The sequence below is a fragment of the Psammomys obesus genome, unplaced genomic scaffold, assembly GCF_907164565.1.
Source record: "Psammomys obesus unplaced genomic scaffold, mPsaObe1.curated_primary_1811, whole genome shotgun sequence".
NCBI lineage: Eukaryota > Metazoa > Chordata > Mammalia > Rodentia > Muridae > Psammomys > Psammomys obesus.
Genome location: NW_026596034.1, coordinates 26,017,356 through 26,043,172, shown reverse-complemented (window position 1 = coordinate 26,043,172; position 25,817 = coordinate 26,017,356). Strand labels below are relative to the sequence as shown.

The following is a 25,817-nucleotide window of genomic DNA, read 5'->3' as shown; positions in this document are numbered from 1 at the left end:
CATTGGCACAGTCACACACAGAGCAGGAAGAACAAGGCATGAAACAGCACCATGAATCTTACCACAGCACTTGGGAATGAAGAGAAAAATCTCAAAAGGTAAGTATCATGGGATCCCCCCAGCAGACAGGTCAAAATGAGAAAAATCCAACCACACCTTGTAAAGGGACAAACTATAAGCAAACCACAGACTGTCAGGAAAGAAGCTGCCCCAAGTCTTGAGTCAGGGACATTTGAGGAGAAGGACACGACAGCCCTTTAGTAAGGCTCTGGGTTTGGGTTTCTGCGTTCTTGTTTTTAATTAAGAGATGCCTTTACTTGTTAAATTGTACCTTTAACAAATTGTATCGAACTGTATTTTGTAACTTAAATGATCTTAACGCAAAACCAGAGGTCTGGGATGGCTTAGCAGAGTGCTTGCTTTGAGGAGCAGAGTTTGAATCCCAGAACCCACCCAAGGAAGCTGAGCATGGCAGCAAAGGCCTGTCACCCCAGTGCCGGGGAGGCAGAGACAGAGAATCCCTGGGACTTGCTGGCCAGCTAGCCTAGCCAAAGTTGTGAGTTCTGAGTTCAATGAGAGGCCCTGTTTCAAAAAAATAAATAAGCAGAGGACAAGAGAAGAAAACACTGGACACTCATTTTTGGCGCAAACACACACAGAGAGAGATAGAACAAAGGTACAAATCTCTGTGCTGGGGTGACAGGCATGAGGCACCATGACTGGCTAATTATACAGGCTTCTACATGCATGTGGGAAAGGTGAGCAGACAGACAGACAGACACACACACACAGAGGGGGGAGAGAAAGAGAGATTTGTATGCTGGAGTGACAGGCATAAGGCATTATGACTGGCTAATTATATAGACTTCTACATGCATGGGAGAGGTAAACAGACACACACACACACAGAGAGACAGGGACAGATCTGTGTGCTGGAGCAACAGGCATGAGGCACCATGGCCAGATCATTATACAGACTTCTACATGTATTGGGGGGGGGGTGAGGCGCACAGCAGCTCTCTCTGGCCAGCGGCGTGGCTGGCAGTCTGTATCCCCTGCCTTGCCCGTCCTGCATTCTCCAATCCTCTGACACTTAGCAAGGACCTCTCCTAGACAGAGCACAAGAGCAGCACACAGCTATCCATTCCCAGTTCTTCAGCGTTCATCTCTGAACAGCCACTGGGGTGAAGAGAACCCTGTCTCCTCTGTGCCAGGAGGAAACAGGAAGGAAGGAAGGGACACAACTGAAATCAATACGAGGGAGCCTCCGCAGGTTCTTGTCATTTGTACAATGATAAGGCCTTCGGAGACACAGCTGATGGGAATCTGCCAGAGCTGGGCGTGACTCACCCCCGCACAGCCTGGCTGCTCTTTTGTGAAGCCTGGAAAATACCTCAGCAGCTGATTAAAAAGAGGTAAGTCATTACTCAATAATAGCTAACACCTCTTCAAGATTTATTTTATTTATAATTGGGGGGAGGGGTCTGTGCACATGCGTGCCAGTGCCTACAGACGCCAGAGGCTTCAGGCCCCCGGAGCTGGAATTACACCCGATGTGGCTGTTAGAACTGAATTAGGATCCTCTGCAAGAGCAGTACGTGCTCCTAACCACTGAGCCATCTCTGGAGCCTTTATAAGTAACGCTTTTAAACCCTTATTGGTACCGTAAAATTGGGCAGGGGGCTTTGTGCCCACGAGCCCTAACATTGACAATAGGTAAGGTAGGTATTGTCCGTTTCTTATTGATTCCCCAGGCAGAGCTCTGTACCCCATGGCAGTTCACGGTTTTCCCCGTGTATCTGTTGTTTGAGACTGTTGGCAACCAGATAAAGTGGCCGGGAGTGGGTGTATGACTTTGCCCTCGAACACACAGCCGTTAAGAAGCTATACTTTTCAAGAACTTGCTTTTTGTCGTAAAGGAGAATTCTACACCCTTTAGTCAAACCAAACACAAAGTAAATCCATATCCTCCTGGCCCGGGTACGTATTTGTAACCTCCTGCACGGAGGGCGAAGATGTCGGATATGACACAGGAGCTAAGAAATGTGTACCTCCCTCGGGTGGAGTGAAGAAACAGGTGTGCTGCAGGGAAAATAATCTTTATATGGTCTCCTTAGAGATAAGAGTGAAAACTCGGGAGGGAGAGAGGCTTACAAAATCTTACGGGCTACATAACTGTCCGACAACACCCCTTCCAACTTCATCTCCTGGCGCTCCAGGGATCTCTTTTCTCTTTCCACGATGCGTTAAAGGGACCTGACCTGGCTGCCTTAGAAGACTGGACTTTTCAACCTCCTCTCAGCCTCCTCGGCTTGGCCCACCTGGAGTGAATCTCTTGACCTGGAACCCCTCCACCCTCAAGGTATTCAAGCTGCTCTTGTGAGGCAGCTTCCTGGGAGCCAGAGCCTCCTGGAGCCTGTCTTGCAAGGTGGGTTGTTGTTTCGATATAAGGGAGGGAGAGGGCAAGTGAAATGAGTCGGTATGCAAAATGTTAAGGGGCAGAAAGCCAGCTGGGTGGGGGGTGGGAGCAGGAGGTGGGGGGTGGGGAAGGTCATGAGTCAGAGAGAGAATGTGCGGGCCTGGCAGGCAGGGAGCCTCTCCGTTGCCCTGGGGAAGCCTAAGCCACTAATAAGGTAAGAAGAGAGTTCCTCCGGGAGCAGATGCCAGGAAGGGCATTCTCCCAACCACAGGATCAGTGAGTATCAGGTAGCCCCTGACATCTAAGCTGGGGTTTTGCTGGCTGGAGGAAGAGGGCTAGGGGAAAGGGGGAGCGGGAACAGCCCTCTGAATCTCCAAGGGAATGTTCCAGAAAAAGAAGCTCAAGCTGCTTACAGAAGCCCCCCCATCACACACACACACACACACACACACACACACACACACACACACACACACCAGCTCCATCCCGAAAGCCTGAGAAAAGAGCCTCAAAGGCGGGGAGGAATGTTGTCATGTAGCCCCTGTCTATCTGGCCCTCCAGATTCCCTCCTGCTGTCTGCTGAACGGGAGATAAAGGAGCCGCAGGTTTCCCCTGGCGCAGGCTGAGCAGAGTGTAGTCGTTAATCAGATCCCAGGGGCAGAGCTATTGCAACTGAGCAGTCAAATGTCAGTCCTTCGTTTTGAAAAATAAATAAATAAGAAAGTGGGGCCAGTGAGTCACCTCTGTGGGGAAGGGTGTTTGCCACCAAGCCTGATGATCTTGGTTCGAGTCCCGAGAGAATCAATTTCCACAGTTGTCCTCTAACCTCTACATAGGTAAAATGTAAATGTTAAGAATGGGGAAGTGGCTGTTTGGAACGTCTATTTGTGTCTAGTTGGACTGTATTTTATAACTGCCCCTCAAACGGATGTGGGAGTCCAGAAGTGTGGGTGGAATATTATGTATGGCATTCAGGGCATGAGCATATCAGCACACACGTACAGTAAAAAACGCTATCTTGTCCGCTCCCCTTGACGCCACAAGGGCATCCTGAGTGCCAAGACTCCCCCCACAGATATCGGTTCCCTCAGACATTCGTGCCCAGCACTGCCCCTGGGCATTCGGGACAACACTGGTAAGGACCTGGGTCCTTCCATGACTCGTGCTGACTGAGTTTGTTCTCAGAGTGTGGTAGGTAGTTAAGTGTGGGGTCCTGGCACTTGGGAGGCAGAAGCAGGAGGATTGCTGTGAGTTCGGGACCTGCTTTGGATATGGCATAAGCCACCGTCTTTAACAAGGTTTCTTTTGTGGTCACTTTTATCTAGGAATTTAACCCCAACAGTTTCCCCGGGCGAATAGGCTATGTGTAATGAGGCTGGTGTCCCCAAGTCACCTCCATTGTGCAAAGCTACTTCCTTCGGTCTCTAATCTCTGTTTGCAGGGACCTCGTTTCACTAGAGAATCTAGAATTATTGGAGTTTTTAGAACACTGGCCTCTAGACTGATATTCGGGGGGGGGAGGGGTTGTTCATTTGTCTAGTTGATTTTGGTCAGGATTTTCCATTTTGTTTCTAAAAGCTTGCGTGTTCCTGATTGGTGGGGGAGGATCCGTAATCCAGGCCTCAGTGTACTCAGGACCCTGGAGGAAGCCCCAACCCTGGTGCCCTGGTGGTCCCTGCACCTGACATAGATCCTCCTCACTGATATCCCTCTGGCGATGGTTCTCAAGACCTGAGCATTTTCATGACTTTCCTTCTAGTTTCCAAGCTGATGTTAGGCACCCATCGTTGTGGCCTGTGGTGCACACCAGTTAGTCTCAGCACTTGGGGTCATGGGAGGATCAGAAGTTCAAGGTCATTCTCAGCCAAGTGACCAGTTCAGAGGCCAGTGTGGGCCACACAAAACCCCGTGTCACACAAAGCTCAAAGGGTCTTCTGCTTTCTCACACTGTGACCCTTCCTTGTTCTATCCAACTATCTATGGTTTCATCGGTTCGGGAGGCATAAGGAGTCCTAATCAGTTGTGGAAGTATTTCACACAGTGAGCCAGATAAGACAGGGCAGCTCAGTGGGAAGTCTGCAGCTGTGCCCTAGGCAGTGGGAAGCAGGGGGATAGCATTCTTTAGGGGAAGAAGGGGGCCTGTGGGTAGTCTCCTGAGGAAGAGAAGCAGCCCCAATGTCTCCGGGCTCCTCAGCAACAAGACAGGTTGGAAAGAATATATACAGAATGTATAACTGGGCGCAGTGGCATACGCCTGTAATCCCAGCACTGTGGGAAGCAGAGGCAGGAGGATCTCTGTACATTCAAGGCCAGCCTAGTCTGCAAAGTGAGTCCAGGACAGCCAAGGCTACACAGAGAAGCCCTGTCTCAGAAATATAAAGTTGAATCTGAAGCTAGAGGTGTAAAAAAGGAAGGAGAAGGGCCGGAGAGATGGCTCAGAGGTTAAGAGCACTGGCTGCTCTTCCAGAGGTCCTGAGTTCAATTCCCAGCAACCACACAGTGGCTCACAACCATCTATAATGTGATCTGGAACCCTCTTCTGGCCTGCAGGCATATATTGTATACATAATAAATAAGTAAATATTTTTTAGAAAAGGAAGGAGAAGCAGGAAATCAAAGGACAGGCAAAGGAAGGCCCTAGGCTCAAGGCCGAGGGATTTGGGTTTCAGCTTGTATGATGGGGAGGGCTGAGAGACAAGAGGGAAATGCCAGCACCTCCAGCAGAGAGGAATTCCAGCATCAGAAGAGTGTGATTCAGGCTGAAACTGGAACATTTTCTCCAGCCAGCCTCTTTTTTTTTTTTTTTTTTTGCACCAAGCTCCCGTTTTTGTTTTTTCAACAAATGTAAAAAACAGCTAACATATTTACCTAAATCATTACACAAATGTTTTAGCAAGTAATATATATTGCCAATTTTATAAATTTATATCCACTGGACAAAAGACAGAGGAAAATCATGTATATGCAGATGTTGAGATTTTTTACAAAGTCTCTTTAGTGGGTGAAGAGATGGCTCCATTCTTAAGAGCCCTTGTTACTCTTCCCGGGGTCCCAGATTTGTTTCCCAAAAGGCACATGCTCTCAACCATTTGTAACTCCAGTTACAGACGATCCCCTGCCATCCTTTGCCTCCACAGGCACTAGGCAAAAAAAAAAAAAAAAAAAAAAAAAAAATGATAGTGTAAAAAAGTATACTGGATTGATATAGCACCTGAGACCCTACTAACTCATACCCTTTTTAATATTTTACATAGCGGTTCAAATTTTTAAATAATATATTAATTTCAAAATGTGTATGGGTGCTTTGCAACGGGACGAGGTGGCCAAGTGGTTAAGGCCATAGACCGCTAATCCAGCCAGCCTCTTTAAATACCAGGTCACCAGCACCCTCACTGGGCACAAGGGCCCAGAAGTGTCCCCCGCCTCTATAGTTCAGACGTTTTGCTCGAGATGTGCACTAGAGTGCTCTCTAGTGGGCTGGGTAGCCCCTCCCACCCCTTACCGGACCCCCACTGCCCAGCAGGTGCTGTTCTGAGCCTGGTGACCTGGGACCAGTACAAGCTTCACAAAAGCTTTCTCTTTCTGGCCAGGGCTTATGCAAAGGATGTGGCTCCATGATAGAAGAGCAAGAACAGGGTGCCAGGTCCCTCCCAACACCTACCCCACCACCCTGGGGAAAAAAAAAAAAGGAAAAGAATATACAGAGAATATACAGAAAAGGCCTGGCTTTTGGCCAGGGACAGCTGGCAGACAAGGAAGAACCATCAATCCCTGCAGGACAGAGTTGGGCCGGGGCTGGGATAGAAGGAAAGTCCTGCTTTCCTAGTTCCAGGGGATGTTAGCTTTGGGCTGAAGCGGGCACAGGACCGGCTTGTAAAATTCTGACCCCATCTCTGGATGTCCACAGGTTGAGTTCTCCTCTTCTGACTTTTCTCCTCCCAGCACTCCACTGCTTCTTATCTTTGTTCTACAGCATTTTTCCAACTCAAATTGTCCCTCGGGAGAAGCTCTCTATCTTGGGGATAACTGGGTTTAAACCGTAATCAAGAATGGATGGATAAGGGCATAGTTTCTAACTGCTCCCTCTTGGGCTTCAGTTTTAGAAACTGGCCATCTCCTAAACCATGGGGCTCAGATGACAAGACAGGAAGTGCCATCCACTGACAGCAGCCTCTCCCCTCCCCCCCCCCCCGTAATGGCATCATGGGCACGGAGGGAGGGCTGTACTCGAACATGTGAGTTCAGGTGAGCAAGCCACAGTCACGCATGCAGAAACCAGGGCAAGTGTCAAGTGTCAAGTGTCCGTTACCCTCCTCCATAGTCCCTTAAGTTAGGACCTCTCTCTCGATACTGGGGCCAACAAGTCCAAGGCATTCTCTTGTCTCTTGTCTCTCTTCTCCCAGATGGCCATGCCTTGCTTTTCTGTGGGTGCTGGGGATATGAACGCATGTCCCCATGCCTGGGCAGCAAGTGCTCTTAAGTACTGAGCCTGGAAAAGTGATGGGAATACTTTACCCACAAACAAGAGACGAGGGCTAGACAGATAGATCCACAGCAAAGCACTCACCTTGAGAACACAAAAGACCTGAGTTTGATTGTCAGAAAGTGTGAGAGAGAGGGGAGCGATTCATGAAGAATGAAATGATGCCAAAAGTTTTATTATGGTCCTCACTCAAATAGGCACACACATACAAAAATAATAATTAATAATAATAATAAAAAAGAGCACTGATCCTCATCTGATCTTCTGGGTACATCCAGAGGAAAACCATGGCTGACAATGAGTGGGAGAGATGGCGGGAGCCGGGGTGAGGCAGGGGTAGCCAGTGCACACAAAGTCTGGCAAGGGTCATGACACACTTGCAGAATGTTAAAGGGGACTTCCAAGGGAAGCCGGAGAGCTGGCAAAGCATGTCCTAGCTCTTGAGGAAGCAAGTTACAAACTCCAAGAATCATCTCTGTGGCTGCCTCCTTCTCTTCAAACCAACTCTCCAATATCTCCCTCCTTGTTCACAGGCAGCATGAAAGCTGCTTAGCAATGGCTGTGTAAGTCAGGCACACACACACACACACACACACACACACACACACACTTTTTGACTAAACACTTCTGGGGATTTAATCTTACAAGTGTGTAGACAAGAAGCTCGTGACTAAAGCTTTTGAAATAAAGGGAGCCTGGAAACAACCCAGGAGCCCTTGGTTAGATAAATTGTGTGTCCATACAATAGAATTCTGTGTGATAAAAAGAAACAAGGAAATGCTTTGTGTTTTCTGTGTCCCCCAAGACATAAAAAAAAAAAAAAACCTGCTCTGGGTAGGGAGGGACACCTTTTTAAGAGGGAAAATATTAAGGTTGTACAAACGTTTGAACCTCCTGTGTGTAGAGAAAGCAACTGAAATGACACAATAAAATTTGAGCACACCGTTGTGTAGAGGAGAGCTGGTGCTTAGGCAGGTTTGGAGGCAGACCTGTCACTGTGTGCCAACAACAAGACCAACGCTGGCTCTTACACAGAGGGACACGTTCACCGAGTCTCCAGCTGAAAAGATGCTTAGGTTTTCTCTCCCCCTAGGAAAACACTGCGACCCATTGGAAGATACGTCATGTACCCCTGCACTCGAGGCGTGTTCTGACTTCCCCCAAAGACCCAACTGCTTACAGCATGATCTCCCCTTGATGTTTGGCAAGTCAGAGACCTAGGTTCTGAACGGACCAGGCTACGGCCGGCAGGGCTCCTTCCCACTCCTGCACAGAAACTTAAGAAAGCCACATTTTCAGTTCTTACTCTGTGGACTTCATGTCTATGAGAATAAGCTTTTTCAAAACAATTTGAGCCCCATGTAAAAATTTCCTGTTAAAAACACCCCACTTGAGTAGACTGTCAGGACATTTGTTTATTATTTTTTTACCCTTTGACAATTTCAAAGGGTAATTTTCAAATGTTATATGTATATAACATTTAATTATATTCACCCACTATTCCTATTCTAATTAAATTCAGTGGGTTCTGAAAATACTTTTTTAAGATGTAAAGGTAGAAAGATGACTAGACTGAGAGGGTCAGTGGGTGGATGACAGCAAATAAGGGAGGGTCAGTGGGAAGGTGATGGAGTACAGGAGAGAGTACTGAGGCAGAATATTACCCAAGCATATCACCAATGTGTACTAAATGACCTTGTGAGGCTCATTCTTTTGTAGAGTTAAAATATCCTAATAAAAACAAATACTTAAAAAGCTGGGCTTAGTGGCTCATTTCTGTGATTCCAGCTCTTAGGAAGCTGAGGCAGAAGAATCACCAGGAGTTTAGAGCTATCTTGGGCTACATAGTAAGACCAAGGGCAGCCTATCTCAAAATTAGAACAAAACAAACCAGCAAAAAAAAAAAACATAACATCTTTGAAAGGAGACGCCAGTAAGAGGGAAACAAAAAGAACCTCCTAGAGTTAGGAGCACAGACACATTATCCACTCCTGCTCAATCTTTTGTTTCTGTTGCTGTGAGAAAACATCCTGTGCAAAACAATTTAGGGGAAGGAGGAGCTTATTACCATCCTTTTTTTGCAGAGAAATCACAGAGGAATGGTGCTCACACTTAGGGTGGATTCTCTTGACAGTCAAGACAATCCCCCACAGACAGGCCCACAGGCAGCCTGATCTAGACAGTTCCTCAGGTCAGGCTGACTCCTTGGGGGGAGGGGGGGGTTAAGTTCTGGGAAATTGAAAATGAAAAACTAATCTCTAACAACGCTTAAGTTTTCATCAGCCCTGGGGGCCTTGCGCTTGCTAGGCAGCTGCTCTGCTGCCGTGTCCTGTGCAGCTCAGTCTCCTGGACACCTGACTGGGGCTGATGTGGGAATGAAGAAACAATATACAAAAGCTGGGATTGTGTGCGCCCTGATGGAGGACACTACAGCATAGCCCCAAATCCCGTCGTATTTATTATGTGCTATACAAAGAAAGGGTTAGTCAGTCTTAGTCGGGGGTCTCGGGATGTAAACATCCCAGGAGAGAGCTGATGCTTTCTGCACAAACTGTCAACATTTGTACTGGGGGCAAAGGACTCTTGCCATCTTCATGGCTCAGAGGAGCTGGGTTTCTTGACGTGACTATACTCATGTCAACAATACACACTCATTCAAAAGGCTTCACCCGCTCCTCACACTTCACTCAGGACTTCTGCTCCCTATACTCCACCACTGACATACGCATGTAGCCTCATATATCTCATATATATATATATATATATATATATAGAGAGAGAGAGAGAGAGAGAGAGGACCTTACTAAGTTGTGCAAGCAGACCTCGAACTTGCAACCCTCCTACTTCTGCCTCCTGTATAGATGAGATTATAGGCATGCACGCCCCCCAGAGAGGGTCTTGTAATTGCTGAGAAGACCTGCCATAAAGAAGATAGAAGGCCCCTTCCCTCCTTTACTAAAGCTGCAAGGGAGGATCTGTAGGATATATGGTGATTTATGCCAGTTCGCACCTTGTTCCATTCGTATTTATGCTGTGTGATGGCTCGCGTGTCTCGGTTATTTATGTCAAGAAGTCATTCAGCCCTGACTAATGCAGAAAAGAGCGTGAAAACCTCTAAGAGGGGCTAGAGAGATGCCTCACTGGTTAAGAGCATGGGTGCTCTTACAGAGGACTAGGGATCAGTTCCCAGCACCCACATGGTGGCTCACAAACATCTGTAACACTAATTCCCAGGCAGACCCGGAAGACACCCTCTTCTGGTCTCCAGGGCACTACAGGCACCTAGTTTACATATAACACGCATGTGTACACATACATACATGCAAGCAAACACTCACATAAAATAAAAACAAGTGATTTTTTAAAACTATCTGGGAGGGATACAGCAGCATGGAACTTGGTACCAGAATATTTTTATTGTTTTTTTAATTATATTTGTACATATGTGTGTATGTATGTACATATGTTTATGGTTGTATATGTGTGCATGGCTCTATGGGGGTCAGAAGACAAATTGCAGGGGCTGGTTTTCTCCTGTTCTCTTTCTCTCTGCCTCTCTCTTCTTCCCTCTCTCTGCATTGAAATAGACACTTTTCTTTATTGTATGGTTTTTAATTAATTCTTTGAGAATTTCATACATGCATACGATCCTCCCCCATGCCCCTACTTTTTTTTTCTGTCTTTTTTTTTTTAAACAACGCATCAAGTCCAATTTGTGCTACCCATAAACTCAGAAGTATGAGGCCTCCCACTACCAAGGGCCATACCTGAGGGTATTTTTTTATATGAAATCAGACCTCACTGTGAAAAGAGTGAGGTCAAGTATTCGACCAGTCTTAGGAGTTTTTATGCAAATTGCAAATGGAAACATGTTCTTTAAATAGTGACAACCCAGCTACTGGAACACCCTCCTAACACCTTCTGCTGCTATTATTTTGTGTAATGAACATCTGAATTCTTGGCATTCTCTGGTGTTGCGGAGGACAACTTGCCAAACCTTGCTGAGTGGCCGTGAGTTAGGTTGTCAAAGCAGCCAGGCACTTCCCAAGTTGAAGCCCTGAGATCAAACAGCCACAGGTTTCACTGCCATTGCCCTCCCCGCAAGCCTGTTCACTCTCTGGAGAGTCAACTAGTCAGGAGACACTGGTCCGGCTGACACGGGTTCAGATCATTTATCTCACGCATAGACACGAAGTCAGTTTGGGATCGGCTCCACCATGGTCTTAGTCCCATGGGATGAGGCCAAATCAGAAGGAGCCCGATGCCATATGCAATGTGTGGTTGTGCCACGAAGGAGACAACTCTAAAGCCAGGGGGGATCGCCTGCAGCCCCAGCCTCAGAAGACTTCAGTGTGGGATGGTCCCAGGCCTCATCAAAATGGGGGAGGGATGAGGACTGGCCTTGTGGGATTCTCCTTCCCATGAAGGAATGGGTGAGGAGTAGCCTGGTGGTAACTGATGGCTAAGTGTCTTGCTCCCCTTCATTTGGGGAGGATCATAAGGTGTTCAATCAGGACTTGGTCAGACCAACAGCTTTGCTTACAAGGCCACACTCTGTCAGGGATGTAGAAGATGTGGGCTGTGGCAGTGCTGATATTGATGAAAGATAGCTGAGGAGGGGTATTCTTGGTGGTTCAATGGACAAGCTAGACTAGGAGGTGAAATTTTAAAGACTGTAAAACACAGAACATAATGATCCAATAAGAACAAGGAACTAAGGGTTGGAGAGGTAGCTCAGCAGTTAAGAGCACTGACTGCTCTTCCAGAGGACATGGATTCAATTCCCAGCACCCACATGGCAGTCCACAACTGTCTGTAAGTCCAAGATCTGATGTCCTCACACAGACATGCACTCAGGCAAAACATCAATGCACATAAAATTTAAAAATACAGAAATATAGACATACACATATATCTATACACACACGCACACCAAAATTACTCTGCAGAGAGATTTGGACAAGCGATTACAGGAAGTTTCTGAACGGGTCCAGGAGAAGCCAGAAGGTAGATGCCGTAGCAGGCTACCTCAGCTCCATCCCCTCTGCTTGCCCTTTAAAGGTCTTCTACTTCCGCAGGATGCTGCTGCCTAAGAAGGTCAGGCTGCTGATGTTCCTGGGCTCCCAGATGATAGTTGTAGCACTCTTCCTCCACATAACCGGCCATAGGAGCCTGTTCCAGAAGGAGGAGCCCAGGAGGCCTGTGCATGTTCTGGTCCTGTCTTCCTGGCGGTCAGGATCCTCTTTCGTGGGACAGCTTTTTGGGCAGCACCCGGATGTCTTCTACCTGATGGAGCCCGCCTGGCACGTGTGGATGACTTTCACCAGCAGCACAGCCTGGAGGCTGCACATGGCCGTACGGGACCTTCTGCGTTCCGTCTTCCTGTGTGACATGAGTGTCTTTGATGCCTACATGAAGCCGGGCCCCCGGAAACAGTCCAGCCTCTTCCAGTGGGAGCAAAGCCGGGCCCTGTGCTCATCGCCCGTCTGTGACTTCTTCCCTGGCGACCAGATCAGCTCACCTAAGCACTGCAGGCTGCTCTGTGGTCAGCAGCCCTTCGATATGGTGGAGAAGGCCTGCAGCTCCCACAGCCATGTGGTACTCAAGGAGGTGCGTCTCTTCAACCTGCAGGCCCTCTACCCGCTGCTCACAGACCCTTCCCTCAACCTGCACATTGTGCACCTGGTCCGAGACCCTCGGGCTGTATTCCGATCCCGAGAACACACCACAGCAGAACTCATGACTGACAGTCATATTGTGTTGGGGGAGCATTTGAAAATGATCAAGGAGGAAGACCAGCCCTACTATGCCATGGAGATCATCTGCAAAAGCCAGGTGGACATAGTCAAGGCCATCCAAACCCTGCCTGAAGCTCTGCAACAACGCTTCCTGCTCCTGAGGTATGAGGACCTGGTTCGGGCACCCCTGGCCCAGACTTCCAGAATATACAAATTTGTGGGGTTGAAATTTTTGCCCCATCTCCAAACCTGGGTTCACAACGTCACCCGTGGCAAGGGCATGGGTCAGCACGCCTTCCACACCAACGCCAGGGATGCCCTCAATGTCTCCCAGGCATGGCGTTGGTCCTTACCTTATAAAAAGGTGTCTCAGCTTCAAGATGTCTGTGGTGAAGCTATGGATCTGCTGGGATACCTCCAGGTTCTATCGGAACGGGAGCAGGGCAACCTGTCGCTGGATCTGATGTCTTCCTCCCACACTTTGGGGTAGGTCTTCCGAGAAGGCTGAGGAGGCCCATCTGCCCCAGCCGGTTCCAGCCTCACCTCCATTAAATGATGGGAAGACTTAAAGCATCTCTAGATGAGCAAACCGAGTGCCCATTCCTCCACAGCCCCAAGCAGCGGAGTGTCTTTTTGTATCTATACCCAGGTCTACACTGCAGCTGGGCCTAAACACCAAGAAGCATTCTCTACCTTGAAAAGACTTTGAAAAGGGAATCTTTGAGTCTACCAGCTTTCTCCTTTCCTTGGCCTTCCTGCCTGTGCATACCTCAGAGACCATGGCCTGGAGGCCTGTGAGAGTCACCACGCAGTATCTGTGGAGCAAGTCCATAAACCTCCCCATATCAGAAACAGAAAGCAAAGTCCCCACACAACAGGGCCAGAGTGCAAGGCCAAGCTGTGGCTGGTCTGGACGGCACCCCCTTCGGTGTTTCCCTGACTCTGACCTCCAGTAATACAAAAACTATAACCTCAGCTTCCGTTTTGGATTCCCGAGTATGTCTTTTAAGTGCCAGTAGGCAATGCTTGTTCTCATGGGGTCCTAACAATGAACATAATCACCTTTGTAGAGGTTTTTGTTTTCTTTTGCTATTATCTAACATGTATATAAAAATCACTACTACTTTTGGAGTCAGATGGTGAATTGAGTCTCTGTTGTCTGAAGAACTGGTGGGGGGCAGATGTGTCAGCTACTTGTCCGTTGCTGCAATAGAACACCATGGCAGAAAGCAACTTTGAGAAGAACGGGTTTATTTGGGCTTTATAATCCCAGTGGGATACAGGTAGGGTAGCAGGGGTATGGGGATGGCAGATCACATTTCATCCACACACCGGAATCAGAGGGAGAGAACAGGAAGTCGGGCCAGGCTATACAACCTGAAAACCCACCCCAGGCACTTACTTCCTCCAGCAAGGTTCCACCTTCTGGGATTTCTGTAATTTTCTCAAACAGCACCATCAACTGGGGACCAAGTGTTGAAATTCGCAAGCCTATATGAGATGTTGTATATTCAAATGACAACAGCTGACAACCGGAAACTCCGCCCTTTCATGTAGTACTGTGTGTATCTGTCTGCGGTCTCTACAGATAATTATTTTACTCTAATTCCTTAGCCAGAAGACCTCAGTTCTAGACTTCATCTTCTCCTGTCTCTTGTAGTCTCCTCCCCTAGTAAGGAAAGTTGTTCTCCCAGTCTTTGCGGATGTCCCCAGATCAGCTGGGCGTCTGTACCAGCTGGTACAAATGCACCCTGCCAGACCTCCTCAAGTCTAGTGGGATCAGAGCCTCTCGGTGTCCGATTCTGGATGCTCACCGCTCTGCCCAGCTGGCTCTCCAGGGCCTCGGGACTTCTCCTGGCACAAAGTGCTCCCAAGTTAGGCAGCAACAGAACTTGCCTCCTGGCCCCAAGACGTGCTGAGACTGTGTCTCTCCATCACTGCTACAGCTGGGTGACAAGAACAAAGAGAGATAGCTACAGGCGGGGCTGGAGAGGTGGCTGAAGCCAAGAGAATATGCTGTTCTTGGAGAGGACCTGAGTTCAGCCTCCCCTCCCACCTCCTCGCGCCTCTGTCGGGTGGCTCAAATCTCCTATAACTCCCAACTTGAGGATCCAACTCTGTCTCCTGTCATTCACAGGCACCTGCACATGTGTATACACACACACACACACACACACACACACACACACACAGTATCCATAGAGGTCTGTAATTTTGAGCTCTGACTTTTTTTTTTTAATGAATAACTCCTTTATTCCAAACCTGACAGTTTCTGCCATTTTGGATTTCCCTTTAGCTTGTAATTGTTTTTCACTTTATAAAGCTTCCTCAGTGTCAGGTCAGAATTTTCCCCCTCCCTTCTTCTGAGCAGCAACCAAATGCCCCATTATCTGAGAGACCTGAGTAGCCAGCTGCCTTTGCTAACAGGGTTGGTTGGTGTTGATTTCTATACTGCTTCAAAGGAGAACGTTTATTCCAATGTCAAACCCAAGCAGCTCTCAAAACTCCTCAAGAGCTTAGAACATGGGGCTGGAGAGATGGCTTAGCTGGTAAACTGACTGACACACATGCAGAGGAACTGAGGTCAGAGGGCCAGAACCCACGTTAAGATGATGGGCGTGGTGGTATGCGGCTATGATCTCAGAGCTGCTGTACAGGAGGGCACAGTAGGCTTTCTGAAGCTCGTTGGCCAGCTAGCCTGACCAAATGTATGAGCTCCAGCCTCAATGAGAGACCGCATCTCAAAAAATAATGCAAAGGGGCTAGAGAGATGGCTGCTGCTCCAGAGGACCCGGGTTCAATTCCTAGCACCCACACGATGGCCTACAACTTTCTGAAACTCCAGTCCCAAGGAATCCAGCACCTTCTTCTGGCCTCCAGGGCATGCATGTGGTATACAAACATATATGCAGGCAAAACACCCATATACACAATAAATAAATACATTTTAAAAAATAAGAGAGCAATAGGTTACTTCAACTACAATTTAACTAATTTTATCTATAATTCCTCTGTGGTTTCACTTTCAATGTAATGACAGCAATTGCTAACATTTTAACAAAGTTTAATTAAAACTATTTTTTTTTTAACTGGTGAATAGTGGTTATAGAGAGTTAGGATAAATTTCTGGTGATTTTTGTACCAAATCTGACCTGGTGTTAATCTGGGATTTTTTTTTTAAGTTATAGCTTACAATTCACATATGATTTGTTATGTCTAATCCTAAGCATAATGTCTGTATGTATATCATTGTAATTCTATGGAATTACTTTCACAGACTAAGAAAGCAAAGCTTGTTGAATGAGTATGTGTGACTTAGGCCACTGAGCAATAAACCTCTGACAGGCATCAGTCAGGAAGCCCGGGGTGCTGGCCCTTCTGCTGGCAGGCGGTCTCTGGAGTAAACGGTCTTCTCACACATATCTCTGGCCCTCCAGAGGATGAGTACTTACAGTAGCCCCAGTATGGACAGGTCATTCTGTCAAGCACATCTTTATTCATTCCGTACATCTAACAGGCTCTACCAAATGCCAGGAAATGTGCTGGGGTTGGTGCTGAGAACAAGTTTGGGCAGATGGAAACAAACAATGATTGGGTCCTCGTTAGAGCAGAGTACAAGGTCAGGGAATGAGGGGGGAGCTATGTCACAGAAGTCCGAGACAGTCATTAGCTCGGAAGAGAGTCTCTCGAAATAGGGGAGCACACCAAGCAGACACGGCGAACAGATGCCCAGACAAGTGCCAGTGTCAGCATAAACAAAGCCAAACAGGGTCTATGAGGCTATGCTGGGCTCAGTATCATGATGGCCCCAGGTACAGGCATGACAGGAAGGGCGGTGAACCAAGAAGCTTCCCAGAGGAGAGAGTCATCCGGTCCAAAGCAGCCACCAAGAACCCCCTCCAAAAGGCTTTGATCTCTTTACTCCCATCCAAATGATTGTGCTGCCAGACCTCATGTCCTGCCTAGAGAGAGGTCATACCCAGGGCTTTGAGCCCTTCCTTAGCCATCTCAGCGGAGTGATAGAATAGGTTGGGAGAAAAGTCTGTTTTCTTCTGGACTGAGGCTCCCAACAAAATTATCTATGTGCTAGATTAACACCCATAAACATTTGGATATAATTGTGGGCCCCATGAATCACTAAAAAAAAAAAAAAAGCTAGGAACAGTGGCACATACTTTTAATCTCAGCACTTGGGAAGCTGAGGCAGGCAGATCTCTGAACTGGAGGCTAGCCTGATCCAAAGCGAGAGTTCCAGGACAGCCAGGCCTATGTATGCAGAGAAACCGTATCTCAAAAACAAAAAATAAGAAAAGAAAAAAAAAAAAAAAGACATGAAGTTGGAAGGGGAAATCCAGGAGGAATTAGGAAAAAGGAGACGGTTATGATCAAAACATGTTGTATATATGTATCAAATTCCCAAAGGATAATCTTTCCTCATATAAAGTGCAAAGCCATGCCGTGGAAGGTGAAGAGAAAGGAATTCAAGATGGATGAGCAGGCAGACTGCCTCGGGCCTGGCACCCACAGCTCTGGTTTGGGCCCTAACCTGCATCTCATGCCCCTATTAATTCAGGCAGCTGTGACCAGAAGAGGAAAGGTTAGAGAACCAAACATGGCCGTGGAGAGCCTTGAGCAAGATGGAAAGAAGTGGTGGGTAGGGAGAGTAGCAGACTCTGAGGACAAGCGACTCAGTCCTCGATGCCAGCAGGCTCTCAGGGCACCGCAGGCCCTGGGCTCCCTCACCTGTGTTTCTGCATCTTTCTCCGCCATCAGCCTCCCACACTGACACCCTCACCAACCTCTAGTGTCTGACTTCTAAAACATTGTTTTTACGTGTAGTTCTTTACTTGTGTGTGTACAGGTTCGTGGGCAGGTAGCTGAGGGGGCGTGGTGCACACCTACCAGAGCATGCATGTGGAGGTCAGAAGGCAACTTGTGGGAGTCAGTTGGCTCTCTCTTCCCACCAGGTGGATGCTAGGGATTGAACTCAGACCACCAGGCTTGGCAGCACACACCCTTACTTATTGAATCATCTTGCTGGCCCGTCAAGAGCTTTATAGACATGTTTTTCCTAATCTTCACCACCCCCCATGAAATAGCTCAAATTCATCCACCTGCCATGTTCAGTAGCCCCATGGAGGACACAGGCTACTGTCATTTCTAAGTTTCTTGCTCCCTTCCGGAACCCATTTCCATCCCCTTGGCGTGACATCACCTCCACTGACAATGCATGCTTACTCCTCTACTCTTAATCCTTTCTAGGGCTTTCCCAGAAGGCCTTTCTTTCATTTGTCATCTACCCAAACCTATTCCCGAGTCAATATCAGTTAAATATGAGCTATCAGTTAAATATGATGAGATACGATGAGAGCATTTTTTTCTCTTTTTTACTTTTTTAAATTTTATTTTTTGAAACCTGATTTTTTTTTTTTTACTTGTTTTCTTACTTTTGTTTTGCTTTTCAGACTCTCACTATGTAGCCCAGGCCAGCCTTGAACTCAAGCTCCTTAGCCTCAAGCTCCAGGTGAAGCACTGAAGGCATGAATCACCATAGCCATCAAGGCCTTTCAATTTTATTTTTATTAACTATAGTTTATTCACTTTGTATCCCCCTTTGTAGCTCCCTCCCTCCTCCCCTCCCAACCCTTCTCCACCCATGCCCCTCCCCCAATCCACTGATAGAGGAGGTTCTCCTCCCCTTCCTTCTCATCCTAGTGATGAGAACAATTTTATAAACTGGAAAAAAAAAAAGACTATGAAAATGTTGATTATCAATAATGGTTTAGAATGATGACAATAAGTGGCTTCCACAGGCACACATGCACAGGCACAGCCAGGCCACATGCTTGCAGGCATGCATACACACTTGTACACACACCACACACAAACACACGCAATAAATACACAAGGAACACTGACGGTGCCTTCCCTCTACCTAGGTTCTACCAAGCCAAGCCCTAACCATCTGGGGTGGTAACTGACTTGGCTTACCACCCTGAGAAAAGCGCAAGAGCGCTGGTTTTAATGTGTGCATTTTAAGTTTATGACAGGAAAGGATAGGTGCCAAGGATGCTTGGAGCTCCAACTCATAAAATCCAAGCTCGTAACAGAAGGTCAGCCTTGCCCCACCCCAAGTCAACGTGACTGAGAGGGTAACTGTAGGGAAGATAAACACTGTATAAGACACAATGACCACCTATGTTCTTGTCCCTGGGGCTGAACTGCAGGGAAGGACTTTATAGAATAGAGGGAGAATGAACGAGAACATTCTGGAAAATAATTAGCCTGAGGTTTTGACTGCGCTAAGTTTAACTGGAGTCTGTCTGTGAGAGCCCCCAGCTACCTCCGCATGCACAGTAAGAAAAGAATACACGTACAAAGGGTCGCCCAAACTCGTCTGACCAAGGAAGATTTCATTTTCTCAGAACTTCGTGTCTATCAGGAGAGTGTATTGAGAAAGGGCCGGGCCGAATGTCTTCAGCCAGGACAGGCCTGGATGGACCACACACCCTGATTTCTTCTTGCCTTCCTCCATGCCCCAGCCAGCAAGGGCCAGATAGAGAAAAATCATATACCAGACAGCTGCCCTCATGTGCAGTCTATAGCAGTCTGCTTCAGCATGGGTTTGCCTGAACCTCTTCCCCTGCTCTACAAAACTGCCATGCCCCTCTTCTGACCCTACACCTTCCCTTCTTCCCCAACGAAAAATCATGGGCTAATGAACTCTTCAGCTCCCCCACACCAAGCACCTGAGCATCCCTTCCCTCCCTCTTCCGAGGCCAGCCCCACTCTCGGAGATGCTGGTCCTACCCCCTCCCACCTTCTGAAGAACTGTTCACTTTTCAAGTTTACTCCCTCTCTTCTAAAACTCAAATTCTCTTCAACTAAATCCTCCTCAGTAGCTCAGTGTCCACATACACACGCAATAAATACACAAGGAACACTGACTGTGCCTTCCCTCTACCTAGGTTCTACCAAGCCAAGTCCTAACCATCTGGGGTGGTAACTGACTTGGCTTACCACTCTGAGAAAAGCGCAAGAGCGCTGGTTTTAATGTGTGCATTTTAAGTTTATGACAGGAAAGGATAGGTGCCAAGGATGCTTGGAGCTCCAACTCATAAAATCCAAGCTCGTAACAGAAGGTCAGCCTTGCCCGGCCCTTTCTCAATACACTCTCCTGATAGACACGAAGTTCTGAGAAAATGAAATCTTCCTTGGTCAGACGAGTTTGGGCGACCCTTTGTACGTGTATTCTTTTCTTACTGTGCATGCGGAGGTAGCTGGGGGCTCTCACATACAGACTCCAGTTAAACTTAGCGCAGTCAAAACCTCAGGCTAATTATTTTCCAGAATGTTCTCATTCATTCTCCCTCTGTTTTCTTGGGAAAGCAGAAACAATAAACAAAAACTATGTCCCGATTCCGTGTCTATGGGCCAGCCCTTCTCCTCACCTGCCTGGCCACACCACCCTGAAGCAGTGTCCCTATTCATTAGCTTCTGCTCTCTAATCCACTAGAATCTGGGTTCACCCCTTTCCTTCCACTGAACCAGCTCTCACTGACCACAAAAACAAAGCCCGCGCTGTTTGCTCACCCCAGTTGATGCAGTAGGTGCTCGCTTCTCCTCCTCCCTTAAACACCTACCTGCTCTAGACACCTCTCCCCCCTCCCTGCCTCCTCTCAGCGTTCTGTATCATGTTCTCTTTTCCTAGCTACTAAATATTGGAGTCCCTAAGCTCTGGGACACAGTCTCTCCTTTTCTCACTGGGGGCTTTCTGTCTACCTCCCCTGGACCACAACTGTAGATGACTTCTACATATGCATCCCTGGCCCAGACACCCCGTAGCCCAAACCCCACAGTGTGGCTACCGAGCCTCGCACACCGAGCCTGTGGTCTCTCCCCTTCCCTCACAGCTTCTGCTCTTCACTCTGAAAGCTGTGGCTTTACCAGTTTGCCACATTCCTGTCTTCCTGTTATTTGTGCCACATAAACGCCACCCTACGGATGTCATGTCACATCATTTCTTCCACCTGGAATAAGCCACTGTATCCTACCCACCACCTTCAGTGGCTTTCAAATTGTTGTTTTCCTTCAGGTCCCAAGGGGAACCCTCTGGAAGGTTTTGCTGGCTTGGCTCTGTTCACTAGTCACTGTCCGTGTTGCTGTGACAAACTGCCTGAGGGAAGCAACTTTGAGAGTGAAAGGGTTTGTTTGGGCTCACAGTTTGAGGCTGCAGTCCTTCAGGGTAGAGGAAGGCACGGTGGCAGGACATGAGGCAGGCTGTGACCGTGCAACCAGTCGAGAGGCAGGCAGCAGCTAAGGCCAGCGCTTAGTTGCTCAGCTTGCATGTCCATTTGGTTCAGCGCAGGATCCCGGGCTGCGCAGTTAAAATGACTCTTCCCACCCCAGTTAACCGCATGTTAGGAACCCTTCACAGGAGTGCCTGAAGGCGAAGCCAACAGCTCAGAAGCACGCCCAGAAGTTTGTCTCTTAGGTAACTCTGGACCCTGCCAAATCGACAGTATTAACCGTCAGAACCCCCAACTCCCTGCTCTGTGCCAGTGCAGTGAGCTTCCAGCAGTTACAGCAAGCATTGCTCTGCAGTAAAACCACCCGGGTCATATGAGCTTTGAATTCTTTGAGGAAAGGGATTTTCTTCTCTACTGTGATGTATCTATGCCCAGTACAGTGACTGACATATACCAAGCACTCAATAAATATTTGTTTAATGCACTCAGGAGACATAAGCAGGAGGATCAAGAGTTCAAGGGTGACAGTAGCCTTCATATTAACATTAATATATATTATTATGTATTACCATATAATATTATGTATTAATATTATATTATTTATATTAAGACCTTGTCTCAAGGATTATAATAAAACAAACAGCAAAATAAAACCATAAGGGAAAAAAGGGTCCTCTGACCGGACCGCTCTTCCAAATCTGACTTCAGTCATATTATGCTCAAAAGGTTCGCTCTTCATATAGCATTTAGGGACAGGAAAGCACATTTAACCAATTACAGAAGCTTCCATTCTGAAAACTAAGGTTGCGTGTTTGAAGATCCAGAAAATAAAGAGCCAACTCTTAACAAGCTTCCTGTTTGATAGAAATAGAGGAAATTGGACCTTAAAGCGAATGGCTTAGAAGGTCCGGGGTCAAGTGGGCGCTAACAGAGTCCTAACAGAGAGGTCCAAACACTGAGCTGACTTGTACTTTTAATGGCGGTATGACCGAAGCCCCAAAGGCTGGTAATTGTCAACTTTTCTGAAAAATGTGACTTACTCAATTGTTCTTCACATGCGTTTGACAAATCCCTGACTGATTGTAACTTGGTTTTTGTCAAATCTCGCAGAACTTTTCCGGCCTGGTTGCTGTTTTGTTCTCTTGATTCTCTATTGACATCAAGCTGGGCCCTACTCTAAGTTACATTGTGTAAGACAGTGGTTTTCCAGGCTGTTCCTTGCCCAGAGAGACTCCGTTTTACAAGCGTCCTTTGATTCAATTTGAGGACAAAAACAAATGTGGGAAGTCAAGCATGGTGGTGAGCTCCTAGGACCACAGTCAGGAGTCAGAAGCAAGAGGATCATGAGTTCAAGGCTAACCAAAGCTCCATAAATAACAAAGTAATTGGGGGATAAAATCCTCTAGGCTGACCACACTTTCAAAATCCACCATGTGTAACTTACCTGAGGGAAACAGGCTTTGAACTAGTAACGGTTACAACAACCTTCAAACAGATACTGTAAAGTCTAAAGCCTTCAACCCTGGAAGTTCCTCTCTGGGACAGCCGAGCAAGGGATAGAAGACGTACAACTTGGGGATAAAGCCGACACTGGTCTCTGTTGGCATGTGACTCAGTAGTACCTATGGGAAAACCCTGAGGGATCCATGTCACGGGATATCAGAGCATTAAACAGAAAACAACTCTGTTTCTAAAATACATGGACTCAGGTGAGATGGCTCAGCCCCACCAACCTGACAGCCTGAGCTTGACCCCTTGGGCCGCATGGTGGGAGGCAAGAGCTGTCTTCTGACATCCACCACGGCCCATGTACAGACAAATGAATAAATGTATATAGGATACCAAGAATTGCTTATAATAATCCAGAATACAAGTATGCAAGCAATGCTCCACACCTATAATCAGAGCCTGAGGCAGGAGGATAGCCTTCAGTTAGAGCCATCTGAGTAACATAGCAAGAGCATGTATCAAAAAAATATATTTTTTTATTTATGATTGCACAAAACTGAAGTGCATAGGAATGTGTTTGTTTGTTTGTTTTTGTGTCACCCTGGCTGTCCTGGAACTCGCTCTGTAGACCAGGCCGACCTCAAGTTCAGGAATTTTTTTAGTTAAGCTTGTTTCTTTCATTTTTTTACTTTTGTGTGGGGGTGTTTTGCCCACATATATTTGTGTGCCACCTGCATACCTCGCCTGAGGGGGCCAGAAGACAGAGTGAGGTTCCGGGACTGAGGGTACAGACTATTGTGATCCACCATGTGGGTGCTGAGAACCCATCCTGCGCCCTCTGGAGGAGCAGCTAGTGCTCTTATCCATCTCAGACTTCATTTGAGTCATCTCTCCAGGCTCACGAATAAAGGTTTAAAGTGCAGTGCAAAACTTCTGCGCTGTCATGCCTAGAGAATTGAAGAAGTGAAGGATCAGAGAGCAAATGAAAAGATAAGCCCGCGCTCAGAGTTCAGAATGCTTTTATTGTGCGGATGCCAATGCTCCCAGGCCGAAACCCTGCTCAAACCCACCTGGTTTCTTTGAAGAAATTGAAAAGTGAATCCAAAAATTCATGTGGAAATGCAAGGGCCTAGAAAAGCCAAAAATGTTACAAAGAAGAATAATGTCTTGATTTTTGTTGTTGCTGCCACTGCTGCTGTTCTTTCAAACAGTGTCTCACTACATAGACCAGGCTGGCCCCAAAGCCACAGAAATCCCTCTGCCTCCTGAGTGCACCACCGAACCCTGTGAACTCCTTGATTTGAAACTTACCACAAAGCTGCAGAAATTAAGAACCGTTACTCTCCCAGGGGCACATGGTGGCCCACGCCGTTAACCCCAGCACTCGGGAGGCAGAGGTAGACAGTTCTCTGATTGGAGGCCAGCCTGGTCTACCGAGTGACTTCTGGGACAGTCAGGGCTACACAGAGAAACCCTGTCTCAGAAAGCCATTATTCTCATTTCTCAGGACAACTCACCTCTCTGTGTTCCCCAAAATGCTCAGGTGCTTTTTGAAAACGACGAGCCACTGAGCTATGCTTCCGAAAGCTGGTCTTCTACACTTCTAATCACATATCTTTCTGCCCAGCGAATCAAATAGCAGGAAAGTCCGCCTAACACCGAAGCTCATGTGGGAGTCTGGGAAATATTTCCATTGCATTGACTTAGAAACCAAGATTGTTGATAATACAAGAAAAAAAAAATCAGAAATCAGAAAAACATCACATTTTGGGGGTTAATTTCCAGCTTGGTAGTTTGAATTTAAGCTTGCTTGAATATGCCACAGTGACCATCTCAGCTCCACTGTGACTGGTGAACTTGGGCCCACTCTCTTTACCCACCAATTAGAACTCTCGAGGGAAAGCTGCTTTGGTAATGGCATGCACCCTAATAAAAAGGTTCAGCCCATCAGCCTCTTCCTGCTTCCTGCCGCACTCTTTCCTGACAGTAACTCTTCTCACCGGACCAGACTCTGGGTCTATCAGTAATAAAACTATCTTTTGCTCTTTCCTGGGTTTGGTCAACTCCTTTGTTTCTCACACGACTGACACATTAACTCTGGCCTCTTTCTTGGTCAGGTTCTTCTAGAGAGTGGCCATCTCTGGCTGGGGATGGAGCTCAGTAATGGAGCACTTGCCCCTCTCGTGTTCATGAGACCCTGGGTTCCATCCCCAGCAACAAACACACACACACACACACATACACACACACACACGAGGTTTTGTAAGCGGAATCAACCTTAATGTAGCTTTGGCATTCAAATGCATTCTACCTGGACAGTGTGGCAAATGTCTCAGTGTGGCTGAGACATTCACACACAGAGTGGAGCTGGTGAGTCACGCCAGCAGTTTTAATTCAGAGAAAGAAGCCGAGAAGACGCTGGGGCACCAGCAGTCTGCCGCAGCCGTCTACATTTTTACCACTGGGAAGAATGATCAATCAAATATTTCCAAGGACGAAAATGAACACATCACAACAGAACTTGAGCAGGGTCGGGAACTAGAAACACAAGATCAAAAGAAAGAGACTGAACTTTTTTTTATATTGCCCCCCAGTGGTGAGCATACCACAGAGCACAGATCCATCCAATGTTAAGTAAGCAGTTTAAAGGAACCAGTTAAAAGCCACCGCCAGCAAGCAAACACCCCAGAGTGTGGGCCAGAGGAGCCCACAGCCATCCCTGCAGCAAGTCTAAGACACAAGAAGAAGCAAACCTAAGAAAAATTGTTTGAACTTAGCTTTGGCTTCTGATCCAGTGAGCAAACGTTTTTATAGTTTTAGTATCTTTTACGTCTCGGATATTCTTCTGCATTTTGAATGCAGCTGGAAACACCTGGCACAGTGTGATCTTGTGTCCAAGAAATAATGTTGTGGACTGAAGAGAGGGCTCTCCGGCATATACTGTAATATATCTATATATAGTCATATATATTGTAATCCCAGCACCAGGGAGGCAGAAACAGGTGCGTCTCTAGCCTCTCTCAAGTACATGGTGAGTTCTAGGTCAGTGCAAGTCCCCGTCTTGGAAAATAAGGTGCACAGTGCCTGAGGAACAATGCCCAAGGCTTTCCCCTGGAACCCACATGTACAGACTGCACACACAAACATGCACACACAGAGGAAGGAAGAACAAACGAAGTTCAGTAGCTTCAGTGTGTGTGTGTGTGTGGTATAGGTAAGATTTTGCTACATATTCCAGGCTTACTTGAACTCACTATGTAGCTTAGGCTAGCCTTCAATTCACAGCCATCTTCCTGCCTTAGCCTTCTAAGGGCTGGGATTTCAGGTACGAACTACTATGTCTACCTAGAAATAATACTTTTAGATATTTACCGAAGTCTTTGTAGAAAAATGTGATGTGTAGGATTTTCTTTGTAATATCTCAGCAACAGAAGAAGAAGAAGAAGAAGAAGAAGAAGAAGAAGAAGAAGAAGAAGAAG

The 25,817-nt window shown here is 47.1% G+C and overlaps 1 protein-coding gene across 11 annotated transcripts in view; it reads left to right on the top strand.

The window, feature by feature from the left end:
• The window catches only part of Chst4 (carbohydrate sulfotransferase 4), a 26,538-nt gene continuing 721 nt past the window's right edge, over positions 1–25,817 (top strand). The window contains exons 1-4 of one of the 11 annotated variants that reach the window (XR_008721699.1): positions 1–98; positions 1,114–1,415; positions 2,220–2,428; positions 7,996–9,164. Coding sequence is in view for 9 of the 11 variants with exons in the window: in XM_055620824.1 (XP_055476799.1) it covers positions 11,982–13,130 (1,149 nt within the window). In the remaining 2 variants the exon portion in view is untranslated. The other 10 variants (XM_055620824.1, XM_055620821.1, XM_055620819.1 and 7 more) reach the window with 10 other exon arrangements.